Source organism: Thermobia domestica, chromosome 13, assembly GCF_964235325.1.
Source record: "Thermobia domestica chromosome 13, izTheDome1.hap1.1, whole genome shotgun sequence".
Classification (NCBI taxonomy): domain Eukaryota; kingdom Metazoa; phylum Arthropoda; class Insecta; order Zygentoma; family Lepismatidae; genus Thermobia; species Thermobia domestica.
This window is the reverse complement of record NC_137466.1, coordinates 49,827,528-49,854,575: the sequence shown is the minus strand read 5'-3', so window position 1 is coordinate 49,854,575 and position 27,048 is coordinate 49,827,528. Positions and strand designations below refer to the sequence as shown.

Genomic DNA, 27,048 nt, shown 5'->3' with positions numbered 1-27,048 from the left:
TCTACCGGAACTTCTATACTTGTTCAATCCAAGAAGAATATCTTTTCTAGCTACAAAACTAATTGTATGTGAGTGTCACACTTGCAAAACGCACGCACAGTAATTTGTATTCTGCTAAAGATGTCTTAAGTCTTAAATTCTCTCAATAGCAGAATCTTCACTTAATTCTCCACTGAGGTAGAACGGCAGCATTCTTTTGTGTTCGAAGGTCAAAAATGCTATTTTCTCCTCAGTGGTGGTCCATCAGTTGAAAACTAATGGAAATGGTTATCGAGTTCATTAAAATCCCTACCAACAAATTGGAATACATAAAAAAGAAAGATAATTATAAGTAATCTGACATATTAATATTTATTATTCTAGAAAAACACACACAACAAGGGGGAAATTGTACCTGCATGGCAGTCTAAACGTACATCTATAAGGCTTTTAATTTTCACTCTAATTTCATGAAATAATGCTGACACTATACAAAAGGCTCTTGAATTCTTCACACAATTTTCCTTAGGAAACGATGGTAATATTAGACGCTATATTCTAATTATAGTTCAATATGATTCATGTCTGACCATGCTACAAAAAGCTTTTTAATAATGCAAACCACGTAAAACAAGTAATTACTTCAGAATTTTCTCTGCAAATTACCGCCACAGAATATACATCTCTCCAAAGAGTACAATAATTTTAGTTTGAAGGTCCCTGCACACCGGGCACTATAAAGAGCAAGATGATCGCAGTGTGTTGAGAGCATGCTACAATCTAGTAGAAAGTTTGAGGATCCCTAAACAACACGCGAGTTGAGTTGTATGTGAATCACTGTAAGATGTTTTGCATAGCAGACGTGCTTACGCGAAGTACCAAAGCACAAGAATCTTTGGGTCGCCCTAACTGATAGGATGGCGACCACCAGTGTACAGTGTAATCACGGCCACATTACACCTTCATGCAAGCACATGGACATTATCAGTTATCGAAGGCAGGTCTACATTCCCGCTTATTGCCGAACGTCTTTGTGATAGAGAGAGGCTGAAGTAGCGAGACAAATGGAAGGCAGGCAGAGAGATTCAGAGATGTGTAGTTTCTCTCTCGGACACAGTGGTGATTGTATGTAGTCCGTTGATATGCAAGTGAGCGAAAAAATCTAAGTGTTTGAAATTCAAGTAATCCATAAATCGCGTTTCTTACTCATACTGTGCAAAAAAACCTAAGACGACCGAACGATTTACGCCAAAACTGTTCGCTCTACAGGCTAAATCATTGTTACCATATGGGCAGGGGAGAAATATTAGTATATGTATGAACTAGCAATTTGTACTTACACAAGAGTGTGTTCTCGTACTTGGAATTCATAGAAGTCAATGCGCCACCATCGCTACAATCTCACCCCATTAATAAATAAAACCACAATATTTCCTTGTCAAAATGCTGTTATATGAATAGAAGCAGTATTAGGACGGTTTGCAGCGTGGGTACTGTAAGGTGCAACGTTTAACTTTCGTTACACTCAAATTTAGGCTTATTGCAAGTGAAATCACAGTATTTTAATATTCAAGGAATAATGAGGGGTGTACGTAACAGACAGCCTTCTGTTTATTACAAGTTCCACTATAGACTGGTTTCACTCTTAACTAGTTTGCAAAAGTTTCAGTTCAACTAAACTTACCTTGCACCAACAAGAACTTGTGAACGTGATACATCAAATAACAATGCTGAGTATGATGAAACTCCAGGGTCCTTGAATTCGTCGGCCGTTGACAGTAAATCTACAAATAAAATTTAAAAATACAATTATTATGGTCACCAATCTCGGTTTGCAATATCATTTATAAACTACTTACAAGATTTAAGTTTACGAATAACTTCAAAATATTTTAGACAAGAAATTTCTAAAAGAAAAGTGATTTTGTTCAATAGATTAATTTCTCACTTATCTATAGGGGTGAGCAGAAGTGTATAGTTGATTATCATTTTCATTTTTAACAAATGCGTATTAAAAGTAAATATTCAATTATTCATATTATTATAAAAGGTAAAATTTTGCCTTAAAATAAGAAATAAGCTTTCCTCGTGCCGTGATGATATAATAATAAAGCCTTCTGTTTATGGTCTCTCATACTTTACCCTGAAGACGAGAATAATATCAGTTCTCGAAACACTGGACCACGTAGAATTCATCTGGATTATTACTCGAGAACAACTATATTCATAAAATAAGTAATTATACAAATCATTAAATTCACACTCTGATTTCGTGTATTTTGAGATTTTAATCGATTCTAAAATAACTATTTCACTGTAATTACATAGATGACAACCATTTGGTGATCCTGATTGAGAGCGTTCACATCCATGTTTAGGTGATTAAATTTCTTCACACGTATAGGTTAATCAAGGTCGCATTGGTTGTGGCACTGACAGGCTGATTTCAAATTGAGGCCACAAGAGTGTTGACAGTAAACACTCCTAAGTATGTACTGAACTGTGACATTTTGGTGTTGCGCCATAAAGAAATAGTTGTCGAAAGGTATCCCGATCGGTTGAGTTATGTGTTATTGATCTAGACAAAGTTTTCCAATTACGACATTTCTGTTGATTGTCACCTTTTCATCTATGTATGCAGATAATAAATAAAATAAATACTCATTTCGACTATTATAAAAGTTTTTAATTCATGTTAACAAGTAAGAGGTTGCTCCAAAGAAAATTGTGACCATTTGCTCAAAGATCAGTTGAATCTAAAATTTAGAGGTAAAAAGTATTGACTCAAAAACTCACTTGTAGGTTAAAATAGGTGGATGATAATTTATCTGAACATTTATCTATATATGAATTGGTGGAACAGAAAGTATACTATGGTAAGAAGAAAACTGAGAAAACCCAATCACACAAGATTGTCCATATACGTGAGCTGAGATCAAATGAGGAGCCCTATGTAATAAAGGATAGCAAACTGTCACTCGGAAATTGTTCTCACAATGAATGCTACGTCACTACAATTTATAAGACCTGGAGATAATAGGTCATTTACTTGTCTAGGGATTATCCTCCCCCCCCCAAACAAAAGTCAGAAATTTAAAATGAGAGGATGGAAACAAGTGATAATATAACACTTATTTCATTGTATTACTATTATGAAAAGTAATCAATGGCAATTAGGTTTTGAAGATAATCTTGTTCAAATTTCCTTCTCTCCTTCAGGGGTGGAATGGATTCTGGAAGCTCATTTATTATTATTATTATTACACACATATATTGTGTAGTAAATTGGCAATGGTGCGTTCAATGGTTCTTTTCAGTTCAAGTGTTTGTGACTCATTCTAATGGACCTGAGACTTCAAATAACTATTAAAAAAAAATATTCCAGGAGGAGAGATTACATGATTTGGGCTGCCAGCTGACATCACTACTTGTTGACAGAACGCAATACCACTGATTGTTTTTCACAATAATTAAAAAAAAATCATTATTTGTAGTCAGTGACGTAACTAAGGGGGTAAACGGAGCTTGTGCCCCAGGCGCAAGATTGGGGGCGCAAAACTGAGCAAGTATTTATTTTCACTATAAGGTAAGGTAAGGAGTTTTAGCAAACTAAAGATCATTTAAAAAGTACCTCAGAAACGAAACAGGACAACAACGACTCACCAACTTAGGATCATATCCATAGACTATAAGTTAGCTTCAAAGCAATCTTTTGAGAACATTGTGAAAATCTTTGCAGCCAAAAGAGCTCGCAAAGTTAAATTCTAGTTTCATTTGACTTATGCTACATCAGTTTAAGAGATTTGCAAAATGTCCAAGTATAATACTCTTGACAACAGCTTGACTGTTTGTTAAAATTAAACATTCTATCCTAAGCAACTGATTTATTCTACACATATGCACATCCCAATATAATTTTAGAAACACTGTGATTTGCAGTTATTATAATGAAACTATAAGAATATGTCAAGTATGCTACAGTCAGATTATTTAGCAATCAGATACAGTACTAACTATTTAGTGTTTTATCTTGTAGCAAAATTTATATATATATATATATATATATATATATATATATATAAATATATATGTACCTGCAATTTTGAAATCAAGCTTTAGCACTTAATGAAAAATTGAAATGAAGAATTACTGTTCGATGGTAATATCAGGTGTAGTTGGGTAGCATTTTGGGGGATAGGGCGAGTTCTTGCCCCGGGCAACACCTAGCCTAGTTACGTCGCTGTTTGTAGTTTTCATTATATCTTATTATAAAATTATTATTATTTTTTTTTTAAAACCTTTTAGTTTATATGACTAAATCATTAACGTTGACATTTATAACAGTTTGTAAATATTCACCTGCAGACTACAGACTAAAGGGGAAAAGCATACTACGAATTCAGTTAAAATGCGAACGAAACTATTGTTCGGACAATTTATTCGTATAAACAAATAATTATTGAATAATTTTAACAAATAAAAAAATAAAAAATCTAGCGTTTGTCCTTGACATCTTCCAGCTTCTACTCAGTATTTTGCTGAACTTTCACTAAATTATAGTGAACAGTTATTAATAGAATCTATTGTCTCAGTCAATAGAGAGGCCTTTTTAAGTGTAATAAATGAGATTTTTGGAGAAAACGTTCAATTCTATAGCCAAAACCCAAAAACAAGCAATAAAAGCTTGTTTGGTGATTGGCTATATTTATGGATGCTTGAGACGTGACAAACGAGTAGCAAGAAAGAACAAAGACCTATTGTGAAGCTTCCACTTGCAAGTGGAGAAAACTGAACTGCGTAGTACATTCGTTCGTGCAGTATTTTCAACTGTGGAGTTCTTTGGAAGAAAATTACTAAGGTAACCTCTATCACTGATAGTTCGTGACAACCCCTTTCTCTTTTTCTCTCTTCACACAGTACTTCTTAGTCTGGCAATGAAAACTCCAGGAACATTTTGGCAAATTTCGAGATGTTATTGTGATCTTAAAGATCTTACAAAAAAGTATCACAAAAAGAACCACTATTGAGAACACCATGCTCAGTTAAACAGCGTTCTCCTTTCATGCGAAGGATCTCTGGTTGGATTTCAGATTATTAAATATGTGATGGACAGCATACATGGATTATCCCGATTTTTTCCACTTTATTCGTTTTGATTATTTCTTCTATAGGCTACTTTAGTTTCTGTATTTCCTTTATATCATTTTTTGCCTGTTTCATTAGCTTACAAAACAAGAGAAATTCTCATGTAAGCATTAAATTTGTCAATGAAATATATAGAAAATATTATCAGGTAGCAGAAGGTATATATAATATTACGCTTACTAAAAATATAAAACGATATAATTATTTTTATTAAATGAAATGAAATGAAATCTTTGAGTTTTACGGCTAACGGTTATGCTATGTAGGCTAAAGACGGTGATGAGAAATGATTGAAATGGTGGAATGAAAAAAATGGGAGAAAACGGGAGAACCCCGAGGAAACCCATGCACACAGTGTTTGTCCACCACAAAGTTCACTTGGCGCGAGGTGGGATCGAACCAGGGACAACATGCAATAGAGATGAACGCTCTACCATTGAGCCAAAGCGGCCCCAAGATATTCAGTATATAAACATGACCATATATATGGAATTATAAAATCATTTATACCACACCTGGCATGTACTGAGAAGTTTGTTGCCAATTCTTCAATTAAATATTCCTTAATAATATAATACTACTTTACAGCAAATAGGTTAAGTAACTTCTTACGAAAATCGGTAACATTAGTCATATTCTTCAAGTACACAGGAAGTTTATTATACAACCTAAAACAATTCTTATACACAATTTTGCTTATATTGGCATATTTTTTAATGCATCACAAATGTCACTACTTTGTCTTGTATTATGGCTATGAACATTTTTGGACGGTGGTTTACTTGGCGCCCCGTCGTAAATTCTTTAAACTTCACGCCTCCCTCCCTCTTTCCAGCTCGTTTTCATACACGGTTTTTATCTTACCCCATCTACGATTACAGATGCAGCACTGACTTATTAAATCTTTAATAATAATAATAATTATTATTATTTTATACTGAAGATACTATTAAGATTCAAATCACGTAGAAATTTGAACAGGAATAAGAAAGAAAATTTCAAGCACGTAGCTCCTGTGCAGTCGGCTAAAATTAATTGTAAATGATTATTACAAGTGGAAATTTATTCATTACTTCGCACTTCATTTCTTATTCTATTAACAGTTATCCATGTCTTTTTAAGGAAATTTGTATCATTTAGTTACTACAAAGTGTAGAACGCAAAGCGAGTGATAAGGCAGGTGAATAGCAAACAAGAGTTAGGGTGCTGAAGGTACAAAGACAGGTGCCATTTGATTTTTTTTTCTTAGACATTAGCACGGGCGCCTGAAGGGGAGGGCAGAGTACCCCCCCCCCTCTGGCTCACGAAAATGTATACGTAATATAGAAAACCAAGTATATTAAATATCAGACGTAATATAGCAACCATGGAGATGGCCTCCCCCCTCTAGAAAATTTTCTTCGGGCGCCCCTGGACATTAGTCTTTCTTTATGAAGTAATAGATTTTAATAATTTTCTGTTAAAGTGTTCTCAGGGTGCAGTGTTTAAACTACATTGCCCTGATCTAATTAGTTTCCTTTCCGAAGTTTCTGTAAATTTATTTACAATAAAAAAAGTACAATGCAAGATAGAGATTACTACATGTATGAAGAGCACGCAAAATTGCTAACAGATAAAAATATTTTATTGTACGTGAGAGAGTAATAAAATATTGAGGAAATGCATTCTGTCATAAAAAGAAGAAGAAAAAGTTACGCAAATATTAACTTTATTTAAACAAAGATACCGGTACGTGACATCTTCTTGTACATTGAGGCACGTGTAATAACAGAAAGAAACAAAGGCAAAGGTATAACATGTTCAATGAGATAGGATTAACCAAACACTACATAGGACGTGCAAAATACGACAATACAATGGGGACAAATCACCGAAATGCGTTGAAATTTCTTATACAGTGTAAGTTTTACTTAACTTGTTACAATGTTCAGGGTTTGTACATAGGCACATAGGTGTAAACATCCAAGCTATAATCGTCTAAATAAGATTACAGTAGTTGTAAATACTATAAATTACATACATTACCTCGTTGGCAGTGCCAAGTTCGAAATCGTATCATCATATCGTTAAATAGACCCCTTTCTAATCTATATATATAAAAGAGAACGTACAAATCCTTTGTCCGCTCATCACGCTAATACGGCTGAACCAATTTCTTTTATTTTTGGGGGGTTATTAGGATTTGGACCCTAGATGGTTTTTATCATATCACTTTAATTTTCAATTACCAGTGTCTTGAGATAATTGACCATTCAGGTGTCCATTACGTACAAATCCTTTGTTAGTTCATCATAGGTATAAAAATAAACGTATGTATATGCAACCCGCATGACCGTGTCACTCGGCGGGTTAACATAAATGACAGGCGTTATAATGGTTTTTATCATATCACTTGAAAGCGAAAAAGTAAAAATTATCTAAGTAACAAAGTTTATTGCGTTCGGGGGTGACCGCAGCGAAGCGGGGCGGGTTAACATAAATGACAGGCGATATAATGTTAACATTTACTGCAATCTTCTATGGTTTTTATCATATCACTTGAAAGCGAAAAAGTAAAAATTATCTAAGTAACAGTTTATTGCGTTCCGGGGTGACCGCAGCGAAGCGGGGTGAACGCTGCTAGTAATCAATATTAAATGTAGTGTCAGATCACTTTCAATATTTTACTTTTGGGTTGGTCTCCCAATATACGCATACTGAAAATTTTATTATAAAATATATTGTACAATATACTGTAACAATAATTGGATGTTTCATACTTAATTTGTCAGAAAGTTCTAGATGATTATAATGGCATGAAGTATCACAATAGGATTGTTCTCCATTTCTTGTTTCTAGTAGTCGTTTCTTATAAATTTCATCAAACAACAAAATCTTGTAGTAAAATCACGTTAGCAATAAATAAATAAATAAATAAATAAATAAATAAATAGATAAAATACATATAAGAAAGTGCCGCATAAAAGTCACATGTCACCAAAAATTCAAAATTGAGATTTCAATTTCGTCTGCATCTCTATCGAATAAAAGACAAATTTCATACAGAAAAAGATTCTCTCGATATTTTACGGGTTGAAAAAAAAAATTTAGTTTGGAGCAAAAGGATATACGTCCATCAGTGGGTTTAAAGCATATGTCCAACCAACCAACAGCAAGAGAGATGAGATGTCACGTGACAGTCTCATAATGCAACATCAAGTAGAATTTTATTTACGGGAACAGGGCTTTTATATACTATGTGTTACTGATATGTCATCAATAAATCCTGTGTTTTATACATGAACTGAAGACCAAGTTGATCGATGTGGAACAGAAGTTTCTTCTGCCATCCCTCTCCACTTGAATCAAAATATCTTGCATCAGTAAAATGGTGATTTTCCTGTGACGGGAGCGCTGCCCAAAACACAAACAGAACAGAAACGTGGTAAAAATCAAGGGACTGGAAAATTTCAGGCTTGAGAAAAAAAAAAAAAAAACAGAGCTGAACAACGTGGATGGCCTTCTTCGAAGATTTTTAGAGAACTTTTAAGGCAGCTGAACATTGATTATTTTATCAGTGTGTGAAAGAAACTGATTGAACCAATTTTGACAAAACTGTACGGGTACGATAGGGAAAAAGATTAGTAGCTTTCCTTTCACAAGGATATCCTACAGAACGACCTGGAAAGAAATGAAGAGCCTGAAAGTGTTTAGAGGATGATACTGGACTTCATATCTAAACATGATATTTTGAGAATGTAAGTTGAAACTATTTTGCAATTAACTTTTTCACAACAGTGAAGTTTTGTAACTTAAGTGTCTTTTGCACAATAAGGTTAGGCTATCTATCACTCTTTCCGGCTCTTACCTTTCTTTGAAATTTATCTAATCAAACCTAGTATCATGTTACGGCTTAGGATCATGTAGAAATTAGTGTTTTGAAATTTCTGTTAATTTTGATTTTAACAAAAAGTACATGTCCCGTTGTGTTCACGCTGAAAAATATACGTCCAAAGTTTTTTAAGCATGAAGGTACATGTTCATATTTACAATTAAAATAACTAACTAACTAAATTCAAACTATTTTTGAACCATCCATGTAGAGAGTTTTTCTAGTTTTTACCATTTGGTACAAACAAGACCATTTCCGTAGAGACCTTTTAAGTACTGCCAAGAACTGTTTATGGTGGACATTATATGTTTGAAACTTTATATATAAATTTATTTATTTCAGTGATAATTTTATTAAACCTTGAGGCTGAGAAGTGACGTCACCTGGTAAAACCATACCAATAGCGCCACACGCAAGAAGTAATCGTCACATTCAACATGATGCTGTATCACGACAATGATGTTCATGAGTCCTATTATATTACTCCTAGCAATCAAAATAGTGTATACCTTTAAAAGAATAAAGATCCTAACATGATTAACAACTTACATACATTTCAGAAACATTGTTCCATCTATGTAGCTAAGTACAGTTAATAAAGTAGCTTGGAAATACTATTTTATGAAATTCTAAAATCCTAAAATTAAGTTTTGTTTATCTCGAGATTGCGTATAAAGAATAAACTATGGTCATTTTGGTACGCGCACACAGATAAAGTCACACTGACATATTGAAATTACACATGTATTTCTTATTGCCAAGAAATTTTGACTTCAAAACAATATGTGACATTAACAAGAAACAACCTTTTATTTATCCATTGTGGTTTTTTTCCTAATTTACAGGTGAACTCTATAATCTGAAAATCTTACTTTCAAAATATAACATATACATTCATACAACTCGTTTTGATGGTAGGAATTAAAGAAAGAAAAGAACCTCTTGTCACTACAGCGTTCATTGATAATAAACAATTTCATCAATAGATGTGTGTTTTTAATTTTAGATATCTTTCTCAAAATTTGTATGAATAAACATGTTTCTTTTAAAAGGAAGAAAAGTCATTTCACTATCAATTTATTTTAATTTATGCTTTGCATTATTTTATTTTTATCATATGAATTTTATAATCCTATTAAAATTCATTAATGATATAAACACGACTTCAATACTTTCATGTCCTTTCGAAATTCATTATTAAAACAGAAATACAACAAAATATACTTTGTAAATGTTGTCATTGGCATTGCATATTAAGCAGCTTACAAGACCTTTAGTTTATGTCTCAGGAGACTAAATTTTCTAACATTATTCTTTCCTTTTTTGTTTTGATATGTGATGCATCCTTCATCATCTTGAGAAACGACAATGTTACCTATGTTCCCACGACCTTTTTGCTAACCTTGCTTTAGATCTCTCTGTGCCATTGGGTGGAGTTAACGTCAGAGGTGGTTCCACTGCGAAACAAATTTACTGTTTATCGTCTCCAACGAAAGAAAAACCTTCCACAACGTTGGTTATTTTTAAGCAATGATATGATCAAAATAAGTGTGTGCATTCTTTTTCTTTCTTTCTCCTGTAAGACAAAAATTTTATATATTCGCGTTATAAAATAGACTGAAGCACATTATTGATTTTGAGTCTCAAACCCACAGTACCACTTTATATGAAGTCATCGACGACTAGAATTTATTAACTCCAATGTATTAAAATAAAGCAAAATAATACATCTTAATAATACATGTAATACATGTAAATACATGTTAATAATACATGTAAATAATAAGATTACTCAATAAATTAATAATCTCTCTCTCTCTCTCTCTCTCTCTCTGTGTAATATCTAGTGTGTCATTGTTTCTCATTGTTTTCGAGTAGTCAATTTCTAGATACGAAATAGAATCACGGTGTGCCTAGATTTAACCATTTAAATATGGACTAGCATAGCAAAGCACAGCGGAAAGAACCAGAAGTCTAGATATGCACGGTATGGAAAAGACGACTTAATGCGCTGTGAGAACTATTGACATGCCTAGAAGAAAACCCCTAAATTCCTCATTGAAAGCTGATACCAACACGATAGACCACATTAAGAGACAATACACTTGAGCTTAGAAAATGCGGACAGATCAGAGAATTTGGGAAATGTATGTGGACGAAATATTTGCTCTCAAAATACGGGCATATCCGTATAAATGTTGACGTATGGTAACCGTACCTGTAGTTAACTTGCATTCGCGGCCCGCGGCAATACGGAACTCTCAAGACTATTTACACTCTCGTATGATGGAGCACTGAATTTATGTTACCTAATTACCGTTCTAATGGAGTTTTCAGCAAATTACGGAATATGAGGTATCATACGTATACCTCAAGAGTTGATTTTCTGAGTAACTTTCTTAAGAACAAACCAGCAGTTTGTGGTTACCCTGAACTTACTGTACCCTCCTCCTTACTTTTCTTTTATCGGAAAATTATGTTTGACATCGCTGACCATGCACAAGGTCGCATCGAGTTTGGTTTCAACTTCTGGGTTTCTATACAAGAAAGTCTATACAACATATTTAGAAAACACTAAATGTAGAAAATACTCAGGTTAATTATACATTATACCAACTATAAGAACTCAACTTCTAAGATGAGTGGAACGCGTCACTCTATAGCAAATGATGCGCTAGGTCTTTTAGAGTTCTAGTTGACCAATATGTTTCCCAACTGCGGGAAAAAGTAGAATAGGCCTGCATTGACTTTTAGGGTATGGCTGAACTAGACCCTATGCTCTGCCGTGTCGCGACAAAACGCTGTAACTTGAGTTACATTGTTTTGTCGCTATAGGCATTTTTGAATTTCCCGCCACCGATATTTATGTTCACCAGGCGCAGCATTGAGCTAGTCAAATACTTTTGAAAATATACCAAAGATAATTTCGATGTAAGTAGGGAATTAGCCGGTCTGTGGCGACTTTACGGCTCTTTTTCTCAAAACTGCTCCGCGTTTTGTCGCGATAGGGCAGTGCTGTGCAACGGTCGTGAATCGGCCTAAAATCATATATACTACACCAGACCGCAGTCATCGGACTGTCTACTACACACATCTATCTATCTATCTATCTATCTCTCTCTCTCTCTCTCTCTCTCTCTCTCTCCAAATATACACATACAAAGAAAACAAATCTGGCTAAATCTAGTTTGAACACAAGAAAACAGGGAAAATTAGGCATTTTCCCGAGTTTTCACCAGAAACCGAACCCCTGCCCAGAGGCAGGTAGTTCAAGGTACGGCTTATGGAATGATCTCCAGAGCCATTCCAATCAGCTCTAGCCAATGATAGAAGGCACACTATCTACAAGTGGAATATAGCGTAAGTCTTTTGCAATATTTTGATTGATATAACAACTTCTACATTTATTAATTTGGAGCAATTATTATTTTTGCATTTTGTTAAAAATATTTTGAAGTAGTAGTAGACCGAATTTCGTAATCCTATCGTTATTATCCTTCTAGTTGTAACCAATTACAATTTTTATTATCCAGACAGGGGTAGTCGTCTTGGATGTCACGGCAACTCTGGTGGAGTATAGCCTTTATTGTTTTGCGAAAAATTTGCTAAATCTACACGCCGCATTTGATTGCCCATAACTCGTGGACCGAAAGCCTACACACCATAATACTTTACATGTTTATATAGCAGGTTAAGATGCCAGATTCGTTTCAGATAAAATAAGTTCAGTTGAACACTTTATGAGTTATATGGGCCCACTTGGATGCCAAGTGGACTAAGTGAAAAAAAAATGGCAAAGGGACCAATATCACTTCTATACATGGAAGGGATTTACAAAAACTCTTGATACAGAATAACATTCAATGGCGAACTTTTGGTATGCACGGCGATGAAGATCATTCGCTTTCGTCAAACAGAAGGAAGGAAATTTTACACTGCCCCTAAAGTACAGTCCTCTAAAACACATTTCATTTTTACAAAGTTCTAAAATAATCTAGAGAGTAGGTCATAATCCATGAATCACTGAAATTTTTAGTGGGGTGGTTGAGAAGAATTATTTCAAGCCAGTTAGCATTTGTATTAAAACCCTGGACAGTTCATACAGAAAAAAAAAAAAAAAAACAGGATTTAACTAAGGCTGCCCTCAGGAGGGTGAAGGTAATATTAAAGATAAGGATCATTAAGTTTAACAATATATTGTGTATTGGTAGGATACGCCAGTAGAGGAATGTAGGAGAGGGCACGGAGCATGATAATTGGAATTCCCGAAAATATCAAAAAATTATAGACTTCACACTGTAGAGGAGCTCTAACGGCCAAATGATTAACGTGCTTACTTTGTTCGCGTAGTTTTGTTTTGTTCCTAAGTGGTTTGGATCTCACTTGAAGAAGCAGGTTCTATTTGTAGTCTATGTACCAAAAAGGAACGTTAAACTCCAATGTACCAAAGTGGTGATTTTTCCAACATCTTCAGAGGATTTGATTTTGCATGCCAATATTGGAAGCAGGTGTAAAGAAAATTTTCAGATTTTGAACTAAATTTAATCAAAAGTGAGTAGTAATCATCAGCATTACCACACACCATAGTCGTATCTCGTAGTCATACATACACCATAGTCATACCTCGTAGTCATACATACACCATAGTCGTACCTCGTAGTCATACATACACCATAGTCGTACCTCGTAGTCATACATACACCATAGTCGTACCTCGTAGTCATACATACACCATAGTCGTACCTCGTGGTCATACATACACCATAGTCGTACCTCGTGGTCATACATACACCACAGTCTTATCTCGTAGTAGTAAAGTAAAAATAATGGGACTCCAGTCAAAAAAAAAATCATCTTTAGTTAAAACACATTTTGTGTGTTTTTATCAGTTTCAAACCTTCATTCCAACCCTGCCTAAATAAAGGATTTTTACTTATTCAAAAATAGTTTGTGTAAATTCTCCATTTAAATTTTACATATAATCGACGGCAGAACATTAAATGACGTAACTGCCCTTTAGTACTCGCCTTCAGTAACTATTCTTTTAAAAAAGAAAAAAGAAAAAAATGCAATACAGCTTCCGGTAATTTCATAATCGCACACCAGAATTCGCGCTGGCACGACGTAATGCACAATGATTATGATTTCACGCAACCACTCACGTGTTCTTCAACAGTACAACATAATAGCCGCGCCGTAAGGAACGAAACTCTTTGAACTCTCTCGATCAGACAAAAACGTATTTTGCAGTGCTAAACATTAGTATTGTTGATAGCATTTACTTCAATACTCGTATAGGTCTAATTACTCGCTGGGATACGTGTAGAAGTTACCATCTCTCATAAAGAAGTACTTTTAACAACGCTAAACAATAGTTTTTATCTTTATACGGTATGCTCGGCATGTTTGCGAATCACGTTAAGTCTTGCCCCGGAAATAGTAAGAAGCTAATGAGTCGCTCAGTTGACTTCTCACGAACGTACAGTGACCTCTGAAGGAGGACAGGCGGGCAGAATTCCTTACCCATGTAAATTGCCTTGATGATACCCATTCTCAACTACCACAGAACCCGTTACACCATTGAAGGAAACTAATAGTACCATGTTAACTTTAGATATGTTTTCAAGATATTGAAGGCATTTTAAATCACGTCATTGTTGGTCGTGCACTATTGTTAAAAAGTTTCTTAACAATGGTACTGTCCAGTGATCAGCTGATGGGAAGTGCGGTCGGTGGTTGTTTACTCGACAGTAGCTTTTAAAGCAATTACTTCTCTGAAAACTATGTGCTTACAAATCTCCAAATTTATATTTTAAACACAAAGCTTTCAATTCTATTGTAATGAAGACCACGGTTTCATTGTAATGCATCAAAACAATCTATTTCAAGATCTCTAAGCACTATTTTCAAATAGAAATTTTAATTGTCTTTTTTTCTTATTGTTTCTTTTTCTTTTTTTAAATCTTGCTCACAGGATGTCAATGTCAGATCACAATATTCCATAGTCGAACACGGTTTTTACGTAGCAGCTGGATTAAGAAAAGCTTGATAATATAAAAATTAAAAAAGGGCTTGTACTGATATTTATGTTCTTAACTATATATGAATTTGGGTCAAAAAATTGTTTCGAAACTTTGGGCAGTTTTGAAGAATTAAATTAAATAATAATCGTACCAAAAAAAAAAAAAAAGCTTAAACAATAGTTTTATAAAATGCTAAAAGGAAAATTGAAATATATATATATATATTTTATTAAGTAACATGAAGAAAGGGACAAGATTATGAAAGTATTGAGCACTCTAAGTGGTTCACTATAATCAACTGCGCCCAATGCTTTTATTGTTTTGGTCCAATTTCTACATAAAAAAAAAAAAAAAAAACTTTTCTTTAGAGCGGTCTCAGGGCGTGAAACAAAACTAATCACGAACATATCCTGGGTGTTATACTGTACATGCCAACTCTTGAGAATTTTGGGTTGCATAAGCGAATAGGATAGATAATTCTAGACTATAAAAGAGGTCGTGACTGATTGATTGATCAATGCCCACGCCAAACTGTTTGAGCTAAAAAAATGGACATTTGTACAGAGCAGAAGATTTGTGATGTAAGGTCTTACTAAGGAAGGATTTATGGAAATTCGACAGAAAAAAAGTGGAAGAAAAGGTGACAATTATTATCTTAAAATGTCCATATTTGGAAATCTCTGAATGTTAGAGATTTCATTTAAAATAATAAGACTCGTCTTTCAGCGTTTTTTTTTTTTTTTTTTTTTTTTAATACTTGATCTAGAAGGGAAGAGAAGGAAAACAGGGTAGGAATTACGGTTATAATAAGACACATATCTCTGAATCTCATGAAATTCAGTATTTTTGCTTCACATTTAAAATAATAAAGATATGTTTCAGCATTTTTAAAATATTTTTCCTAGAGGGGAAGAAAAAGCTAGACAGAAAAAAAGGGCGGAAGTTGCACTTGTTAAAATAAGGCAGGGAGGTTACGGTTAAGAGGCATGAAAATTGATATTTAGACTTTTGACTTCAAATGATTAGAGTTGATCTGATTTTGAGTTTAACATCCCTTTCAGCAGCGAGGCTATATGAGATGGGACATAAACACACACATATTTTATATATTATATATATATATATATATATATATATAATTTCCTTGAAGAGAAGTGAAATTGTTAAAATAAGATTGACATATCTCAAAATCCCTTACGATTATAGACATGTTAGGGATATGAAACTTTGATATATGTAAACTCCTTATTCAAAACAAAACAAGTGAGCTTATGCCACAGCCTTTGCAGAAATCCTACTTTTAAGAGAGAAAGGGAGTTTTCTTTTTTTGGATCAAGAGATACAATATATTTCAATCAAAAATTTTCTTGTAGGCCTTATATCTGGAGAACTAGTGTAGTCAAACCCAAACTATCAGTTAACTCAGTATGATGTGCTTATTCCGTAGAAAATACGAAACACGGTTATGAGGTCGTCCAAAAATTCTGTGGGCCCTGATCCAAAAACTTTATTGGCCAAGATCACAATCTTTTAATCCATTTTTAGTTTTCCTAAAATTCTTGTTTAATATATAAAATGACTGAGATTGTCAATCTCATCATCACAAGAAAACAGGTGAACCAATTGAAATTTGTTTTTGAACACAGCACTTACGCCCACACGATTTTTCTTAATTATTTTACTTTTGATTGAAACAGGTATTGTAAGGGAAGAAAAGGGTTTAAATTTTTCGGGGGGGGGGGAATAAATGCTATAAGCGTATTCTTGCTATGCGAAGAAGGAAGAACAGAAGCAAACGTGGAGTTCTAGAGATGAAGTCCCCAGCTACCGAAGACTATTTTTCATTAAAACAAGCTAGGGCGAAAATTGTGAAAATACTGTATTGTCCGCATATTAGAGCTCTAGTTAGTATGAAGATGAGTGAAACTTAAGTAGCGAGATTTGACAAAAAGGATTGTTAAAAAAACAATGGCAATCAATATAACCCTTTGGGTCTAAACATATGCATTAATACAGATACTTTACAAGGAATCATGTACGGTAACAGCTTTTCTATGTTAAATATTTCCACCTGAAAGAAAGTCGAACTTCTTCACCCTATTATGTTGTTCTCCCGAAATATTACACTCTTCATTAGTCCAGAAATATCGAACGTTAAATGTGTTACACATTTTTCTTATTCCATTGGCATTTTCACGCAATGCATATAAACGGCTCGCATGGTCAGTTGGATGAAGAATCTTTCTTTCTTTTCTACCACAAATACCTTACACACTAGTCACACTACATTATGTAATTGAGTGCACCTGCAGTTTGTTAGTGACTGCTTTGCTCTGCATTGTTTTCTCCAGGTGCAGTGACTTTTCGCACGAGAATGAGCTTCCACATCGTTAGTTCACCCGTTAACACTTAACATCGCAGTCGCCACGCTTGGATTTCCGTGTTTACACACTACCTCCTCCTCCTCCTCTTCCCTGCACAGTACACTAAAGATGGAAAAAGCTAATGGTATGGGTAACAAGGGTCCCTTCCTTGAGAACACGCCACGTGATGTGTTCCACCTGGAGGAGCACAGGATAGACAAGGCCGTACAGAGGTCGTTTGACTTTTTTTTTCTTTCTTCTTTGTTTTCCAGCCAGCATTATTTCTTTCCATATCCAATGAGAATAATACTATCGCAACGTAACACGGCAAGAGTGAGTTGAAGATTTTAGTTATTGCTTTAACAAGCCGACATCTGGATAACTCGATGACTTCTTGATATCTTTTTTCCTAAGCGGTGTACTATTTCGAAATAATTTCAGACTCGCTATGACTTTATTCTTTAGAAACGCCAAAAATTGAACGTAACGTAATTTACTATATTATATATATATATATATATATATATATATATATATATATATATATATATATATATATATATATATATATATATATATATATATATATATATATATATATATATAAAGTGTCTACGGACCAACTAACTAAATTTATAGTTTTAAATATTAAATCACCTATTTATCTACACTATCTACATTATCTATTAATGTTTACTATATTGCACTTATTAGTTACAAGGATTATATACTGTAACAAAATTTGGTTCACATTTTCATCATTGTTGCGCTTGTAACATCGCGTGGCACCAATGTTTTCATTTTATGATTTGACAGAAGTAAAGGTTGAACTTAAAATTAGTTTCCATCGAAATGAATCGTTTGGTGTTAAAAAGAAATGATAATTATAAATTGTTGAGTGCGTTTGTCCAGAAAACAGATGCACCTAACTTGTGCAAGACGGGCTTCAGCACAAAACTTAAACTGTATTGAACCTGAATGGCAGTAGTACTAAAAATAAACCAGTTGCACAAGCTCTAAAAATTTCCTGTGGTGCTACCATTTAGTATCTGCCAAGAATACTGCAGAATAAGTACGAATAGGTAACGAATAGCATCATGTTGTCGAATATTTAAGTTTGCAGTTTGTAGCAGAGGTCCTCACAGAGGTGAATGGGTTAGAAACCTCGGTAATCCGAACTTTCGTATCTGCGAACATTTACAAGTCGAAGTTTACCTCCGTAATTCGAATTTCTCTTGATGTGATCTCGATAACTCGAAGCTATAGCTATGCTTTTATGTAATTGTCATTGATACTAATGTGTACTGTAATTGTGTTTTACTCATGTCTCGACATGAAAGCCTCCCCTTTGAAATAATGCATGTACAGTATTTTATTTTTATTAGTCATCTTATTTAATTTAAGGAACTTGCACAACTTCGAGTTCTAGAGGTTGAACAAATAAAACTTCGAGTTTAGAGGTTATATAATCACTTGTAATGAGGAACGCGGAGCCTCGATATCTCGAATGTTTTGTTGTAGTCACCTTGATAACTCAAACCCTGATTACTCGATAACTCGAATTTTTGGTTATTTCCTTCAGCTTCGAGCTATCGAAGGCCTCGATATCTCGAATGTTTTGTTGTAGTCACCTTGATAACTCAAACCCTGATTACTCGATAACTCGAATTTTTGGCTATTTCCTTCAGCTTCGAGCTATCGAAGGCCAACTGTATATAGATTAAGCCTCGCTAGAAACCGAAATTGTAGATTTATCACTTTCAGCTTTGCTATTGGATTCCCTTTAGTTCAGAAGTCTACCACTGTCTCAGAACCTAAAGCGGAACTATCTTTTTTTCCCCGTAATCTCATGGATAGAGGCATGTTATTTGCAGAGATCATAACAGCAAGACTACAAACATTGGCAAAATGGAACCAAGCTTGAATCGTGTTTCTGTACTTGTCACGCCTTGTTACGTAATGTTACCGTAGTTATTCATAGGCAGGTGCAAGAAGTCCCAATGAATAGTTTAACGGTCCACAAGGAACATGTCTTTTGTTTCTCAGCACAACCACTTGCATGGTTCGTGGCCTCATATAAACTAGTCTTGCGTGTTGGTATGCAAAGAGATTACATCCATACGAACAAATGTAAGTACACCGTTAAGATCTAAAGTACGAGCAAACAAGCGCGGGAAGGGGAGGGAGAGTGAAACTAGTATATTTGTGGTTTACTGGTCTTTGCAAATACACATTGCCTTTTAGATTTTTTTCCGCCGAACACTGCGGCGTATTTCTACGCTTTATATGTAGACAATATCTTCGGCAAAACAGTTTTTGGATATGGTTACATATACTGTTTAGAGCGGATTTAATGGATAGTATAATAAGCCAATAAAGTTTTCTTACACAAAATTTAGAAAAAAAGAAAATAAAATCGTGTTCCTGGAAGCACCTGAAAAGACAATGATCTTGACTTTAGAACAACAGTTGCAAAATGGTAATCAAATTCTTTTTAAAAACTCCGACGAGCTGTCTAAAATATAAATCTTTTAACTATGTATTAAGAATACTTCTATGTTTGCATCAATATGAAAGTCACGGATAATCTTCATGTATTAAAAAATGGCCATGAAATGTCATATTAACCACGTTAATCATTTAGAGATACTGTAAGTACGAGAAAGTCTTCAAAACTTGTGAAGCTATAGTTGAAATTCTTGGATAGTTTACATCTGTTTTAAATCTACGAGAATTTGTTAAAGAAAAAGTAGAAGTAGGAGGAGTATGAGGTGGTGGAGGAGGAGGAAGAGGAGTGGAGTGGAGACCGTACCTAAATTAGAAAAACTGCTACTAAGTTGAGCATCTTGCCAGTACAAGCAAAACCATTTATTGATGACATGGCTTAAGGCATATCAGTATTATTTGGGCAATGCATTCAATAATTATATGAATTCCATATACGTTGAAAATGAAAATGAAATGAAATGAGACGATGTTAAAGCAAGTGAATGATGGAAAAATTGATGGAATGAGAATGTGAGGAAAAGGGAGTACCCGCGAGAAAACCCACGGACACGATGTTGGCCACACAGCATATATGTTGAGTTCATTATTACAACTAAACCTAATCTAACAAACTAACCTCACATCTCTAAATATTTGTTTATCTTCTCTTAATACAAATATTAACTATTGGATAGTCTTCGTAACCAGTAAATTGACTACAGTTTTAACTATTACAGATGCATCACACACCACAGAAAAGAGTTCTATCATTCGCGTAGAGCCCAGGCTTCACGAATCATCGTGGTCACTATAGTTGATCAATAAAATTCAAAAATGTGGAGGTGAACTTAGTGACGAACCTTTCTTTATAGAGGCCTTCTCCTCGATCTGCAACCTGAGGACGCGCCATGCCGTGGTGACACAGGGACTCACATTACACAGAGGTAATAATAATAATAATAATAATAATAATAATAATAATAATAATAATAATAATAATAATAATAATAATAATAATAATAATAATAATAATAATAATAATATATATATATATATATATATATATATATATATATATATATTTACCAGGTGGTAAATTCTTTTGCTGATCCTGCTGCCATTACTGAAGTCTTTAATCAGTATTTTCTTAATACGAATTTACCACCTGGAAAGTTGGATCTCGCTGTAGAGTCAAATATTCCATGCAACAAACATAGTATGTATGTAACTCCGGTAACTGAAGAAGAATTGTTGGACTGTATCAAAAGGCTTTCTAGTACCCGTTCTGCAGGTATAGATGAAGTCCCATCCCTAATTATAAAAAAGAGTGCGCATTTAATAGTGAAACAACTATGCTTTCTTGTAAATGTATCATTTGAATCAGGCGTTTTCCCCGACAGATTGAAGACTGCAAAAGTTATACCTTTGCACAAAAAAGGAAATACTTATGATGTTCAAAACTATAGGCCTGTTTCTATTTTGTCTGTTTTCTCGAAGATTTTTGAATCACTAATGTTATCGCGCTTGAGAAATTTTATATCCTGCCATAACCTAATCTCGTCTTCTCAACATGGTTTCCAAAAAAACAAATCAATTGATACAGCGTTGTTTAACTTTTTAAAGAGGTTTCTACAGTACTTGATAAGGGAAAATATGCAGTAGGTTTATTTGTTGATTTCTCCAAGGCATTCGACAGTGTTCAACATTCTCTTCTACTGGCAAAACTCCAGAAATATGGTATTAGGGGTGTAGTACATGAATGGTTTCGCTCGTACCTGACAAACAGAAAACAAGTAGTAAAAATACAAAAAATAATTAACAATAAACAAGTCACATTTTCATCCACAACTGCTACTATCTCTGCTGGTGTTCCTCAAGGCTCAATTCTTGGGCCAATTCTTTTTTTATTTTACATAAATGATCTTGTTCAATATATGTATCCCCAACATATTGTACTATATGCTGACGATGTAAATGTCATAGTAACAGCGGACAATACACTTGAACTAGAAAGTAAAGTAAAACAAACTGTGGAGCGTTTGATAAAATGGACATCTCAGAATCAACTGCTGATAAATGCAAAGAAAACAAAAGCACTAAATTTTCATTACTCATGTACATCTCGAACAGTACCACCCATTGTGATAAATTCAACTGATGTAGACTACTCAAAATCCACTAAATTTTTAGGTGTAACAATAAGCAATAGGCTTACATGGGATGTACATATTACTGAGCTAAACAGCAAATTAAGTCGTATCTGTTTTGTCATTTATAGACTACGTGGTTCAGTGTCAAAAGAAACTTTGCTGTTATTGTACTATGGTAAGTTTCAATCATTGTTAAATTACGGAATAATTTTCTGGGGAGCCTCCTATTCCAGTGTTACTACTTTTCGTCTACAGAAAAAAGGCAATAAGATCTATTTTTAATCTATCACCAAGGTCCTCATGCAAAAGGGTCTTTCAGTCAAATAAAATTTTAACTGTGCCTTGTCTGTACATATACAAAAGTATCATATATGTAAAGAGAAATGAAAGTAGTTTTCTTCATGTTGATGTACATTCATACAACACACGACAAAAGAATAACATATTCACAGCATACCAAAACTATGCGTGCACCAAAAGAAGTGTTCTTCCTATGTCCGCTAAGTTGTTTAATAAGCTCCCAGGTTATTTGAAGAATATCAAAAACATACGAAATTTCAAAAATGAACTATTTAATTTTTTGTGTAACAAAATGTATTATCATATTAATGAATACTTGGGTGATAGTTTGTAAAATAATGTAAATCAATTATATTGAAATGTCTTATTATTATTTGACAAGTCCTATGTACTGGTCTCTGACCAATAATGTACGACATGGATGAATAAACAATGAATGAATGAATGAATATATATATATATATACACTAAATTAACATCGTAATTCTAATTCGAGGGTGCGCTCTAAAGAAGAAATTTCTGACATTATTGTGAAGGTACAAAGGGAGATGATATCCAATGATTTATGTTTAGATTAATAATTTTAATAATAAATAATCGAGATCAACGAATACAGGCCAAGTAACAATTGAAATCTTGAAATTTAACGATATTGTAAAACCCGGAAATTCAGGGAACAGCTATGATGCAACGAGATACTCCTCTATGACGGATGAAATCAATGTTTAAGAATGGTTTGTTTAATACATACATCGAGATTTTTTTCCTAGTTATGGTAAGGTATCTCGGACGTTCGTTCCTATTTTCTTCTGATTCAAACAGTTTCTGAAGATGATCTTGTAGAGATGCTAAGCATGTGCTTATAATAGTAAAACTGCATTTGTTACTTCATTAAGGAGAACTGTTTTCCCTATCTGTGTGTCCTTGTTAATCGAAACCAATCATCAGTATTATTTTGAATAAAACCAATATACCAAGTATACCTTTCTGTAATGATATTTTTTTTTTTTTTTTTTTTTTTTTTAATAAAGAAAAGTATTTTGCATGTCTATTCGTTAGGAACGTACACACGGGATAAGTCATGGGGGTCCGGATCCCACCTTGAAAGCTGGACTTTTCTGTAAATTTAGTTTAATTTTAGGGATGATTTTACAAATTTTAATATAATTTATCCTCATATTGAATCTGAACCCCACAAAAAGAGCTTTGGGCCTCTCCCGAAATAAATTCTTACATACATACCTCCTGCCGTAATACAACCAAAAGCAGAACAAATTCAACGCCATCATGACGTGCTGCCCGACCACCTAGTATAAACACGAATTAAGTCAAACTATTACATTAATTAGAAGGCAATTTTTTATGAGATTTATTAGAAAACTGTCCATATTTTTTTTTATTTATTTTTTAATCTATTATACGAAGATATCTAACTCTCAGAATGATAGGAAACGTCCTTTGCTTGTCATTATATATCTTACTAAACGACAGTTGAACCATTTTTACCCACAAATTATCAACTAATTCAGAATCAGATCAGTAAAAATCTTATCAAGGCCACCAGGTAGCGATTAACCTTGCACTGTTACTGTCAACTTATATTACCGTGACTAATGCTTACGATCCCTCAGTTTGGACATTTCTGCCACTGGTTATTGTCAGTGTGGCTCCAAGAAAACGACTTAGCTACATAAACAGTGAAGAAAACTGATAATATTTCATCTCTCGTCTTTTGTCGCATAAAAATGTAAAATATACGGAATCTGTTCGAGCAATTTATTAGGTTTGACTTTGAAATTAGCCTTGGATTAGTAAAACGAACAAAGACACACCCATACATGGCTACACACAATATATTAAAAAGCAGGAAAGGCCGGTTATGGAAAAATGGTAGGTTATAAACAGGGGCATGACCTATTTTTCAATTACATCCTCAAATTACATTAAAGTTCTCGCGCACATATACAAACACATGTATATATTATGAAGAGAAAAAAAAACATCAAAATGGAACTTTTGGTACTTCCATTAATCACAGAACACATTCAGTAGCTACATTAATTCAACTCAGCTCACTTTTCCAGACTTACAAATTGGCTCAGGAATGTAACGTTATTTTTTGTAGTCGCATAACAAAGTCACAAAGCTCGACTATCATTGTCATGTTATGCTGTCCTAGAGAGGTTATGGTTGATTCTGGATGCGGAAATTACCCAAGATAGCTTGACACTATTTTATTCACACACATGCCACACAAGGTCATGTGATATGTGGAGGAGATTGAAAGAAAAAAAAATCACATACAAAAAGAAAGTGAATTTCGAAAGAGAAAATGAATTAATGGCAGCTGTGGCAGAATAAAATTTAATATAGTATCTATCTATTATCCACAACTAGCTATAAGCAGTAAATCACTTACGCAGCACTACTTCTCTTGTAACATTTTAGATTTATGAGCATAAAATAATCACTTTAAAAATAACTGTTAACTAGTTGTAGATAGATTTGTGTAGCGTTTGGGAAAGACTCAATAACAAAACTGCTGAAACATATTAAGAATATGATCTATGACACATCGCACTGAATCACTGCTTTTATAACTCTCAACTATCATCTAAAGCAAATTAAATTTTAAGTTACGGGTACGTCTAAGACAATATTGAGCAATACAAAAATCTACGCAAACTGGGCTTGTTAAGCTGACATTATGATCTAATCTTAACTGATACATTTAGTTGTAGAAACAAGGTAGACTGAACGAAAATTGAATCAGAAGCAACAGCCCAGAAGTTTCATATTTCCATTATGACTTGCCATTTACAAATAGTAATGACAGTAACTTTATTATTTAAAAAAAAGTATTCATATTAGAGGAGTAATTTGAACAGCATTTCAATTTTACTTGGATCAATAGAAAATATTTAACTATATTCTGGTAACTTCTTTTTCCTCTTTCTTCCCCTCTTACTGTTTTCAGATCGAAAAGTAACTGGAGGCTATGCTCCACGGAGAACTGAACCAGAATTATGGAAAGCAAATAAGCTAGTGCAGTCATTATCAGTTATTTTATCAGTCATTTGCAACTGGCCACTGTACGAAGTTGGACCACCATGCTTTTATGCTTGGAGCAGCGACTAAGAGAAAGTAGATAAAGCAAAAGGAGATGGAACAAGGAGAGAGAGCTAACTGATAAAGTTTGCAGTATATGAATAATCCTGAACCTACGAATGGTGTAGCTGCAAAACTATCAATTCCACCATTATTATTTAGTTTACCTGTCATTTCATTCCTATCTGTTTTAAACGTACCAAGATCTTAGTTTGGTTCTTTCTTGTTCAATGTACCGCATTGAGACTGAGACCACCGTAATTTGACCTAACTGAGCATAAAGTTCCAAATAGCTATCCTCTACACATTTCTGCGTGAACAGTAAAAACTGCTTGTTTCTAAAGCAAACGAGAAAGATGTAAGAAAACTGTCGCTATTTTCATCAGCATGTGAGCCGATTTTTTAAAAAGCAATAATTTAACTGTTTCCGATCACATGATCGTCCGACATAATCATCTTGTTCCGCTCCGATGTCGGAATACGTCCGAAATGTTTGCTGTTTTTGTGTTAGTTGTTCGCACTCTCTGCTGTCGGAGCCTGTCCGATGCTTTTCTAAATGTAGTACGAATCTTACCAACAGGCAACGCGGGTTATACTCTTTTTGTTCTCTCAGCAGGCCATACGTTTTGATGTGGGGAAACGTGGAAAGGAAAAGGCACAGGCCCATTTTCTATTGAGACATGGAAGACAAAACCTGAACGTTTTTATTTATTTATTTATTTATTTATTTATTTAGAGTTTGCTGCTTCAAGAAGTATTACACTCAAAAATTACAAACAAAAACATTTTATTGTCTGTAACCTAAAATAAAATAAAAATCATCAACTGAGTTCATATTTATATTTTTCTTCTTTTAAAACTATAGGATAATTACAAGTAATACACAAAATAACTTTCCAGTTCAAAATAAATAATAGCTGGGAAGTATGCGGGATGGCAGAGAAATTACATTATTTAGTAGAAAGAGTTATATTCATAAGATTGCAGATTAAAATCAAGTTTGTAAGGTTTAAGGAAATTAAAGTAAATCTGGCCTAAGATCCTCATAGAATGATGTTACTAAAGGTACTGTTACTATTAGTAAAGTTGACAAACTTCTGTAATAAACCTGAATATTAATCTAAAACATATATTCTCATTATAGGTTGAGTATTCTCACAAGGTTGTAAGTCTATATAGGAATGTTGCATAACACACACGACTGAAAATACAGGCCTTTTATTAAAGAAATATGGATTCTGATTCGAAAACTATGAACTTCGTAAGATTCTGTACTGAAGAACACTTCAATGTTTTAAACATTTCTTTCCATAAATGTTCTAGCTCCTCTAAAAAGTATGTAAAGTAACGAAATGAGAAAGCTACTGGCAAAAATCCTTCAATAAATAAATATTGCATACAAGTGGGCAGTGCACTTGAAGCAACGTAATTATGGGCTAAAACTTGGTTCAATATTTTAGTATTAGTACAAAAAGTAGTTTTCAGATTAACTAAATGGAAAAGTGGTTTCTGAAGCTATTGATATATACTGGATAATATATTCAATGCAAGTAAGCTCAGAATTGATATGACCTGATTTTTTTTTTTTTTTTTTTTTTTTTTTTTTTAATTCTTGTCTCGTC

The 27,048-nt window shown here is 33.8% G+C and overlaps 1 protein-coding gene across 1 annotated transcript in view; it reads right to left on the bottom strand.

The window, feature by feature from the left end:
• Sema5c (Semaphorin 5c) overlaps positions 1–27,048 on the bottom strand; it is a 157,993-nt gene that overhangs the window by 52,227 nt on the left and 78,718 nt on the right. The window contains exon 3 of the mRNA XM_081735698.1: positions 1,664–1,763. Within this exon, the coding sequence (XP_081591824.1) occupies positions 1,664–1,763 (100 nt within the window). The remainder of the gene's footprint in view (positions 1–1,663; positions 1,764–27,048) is intronic.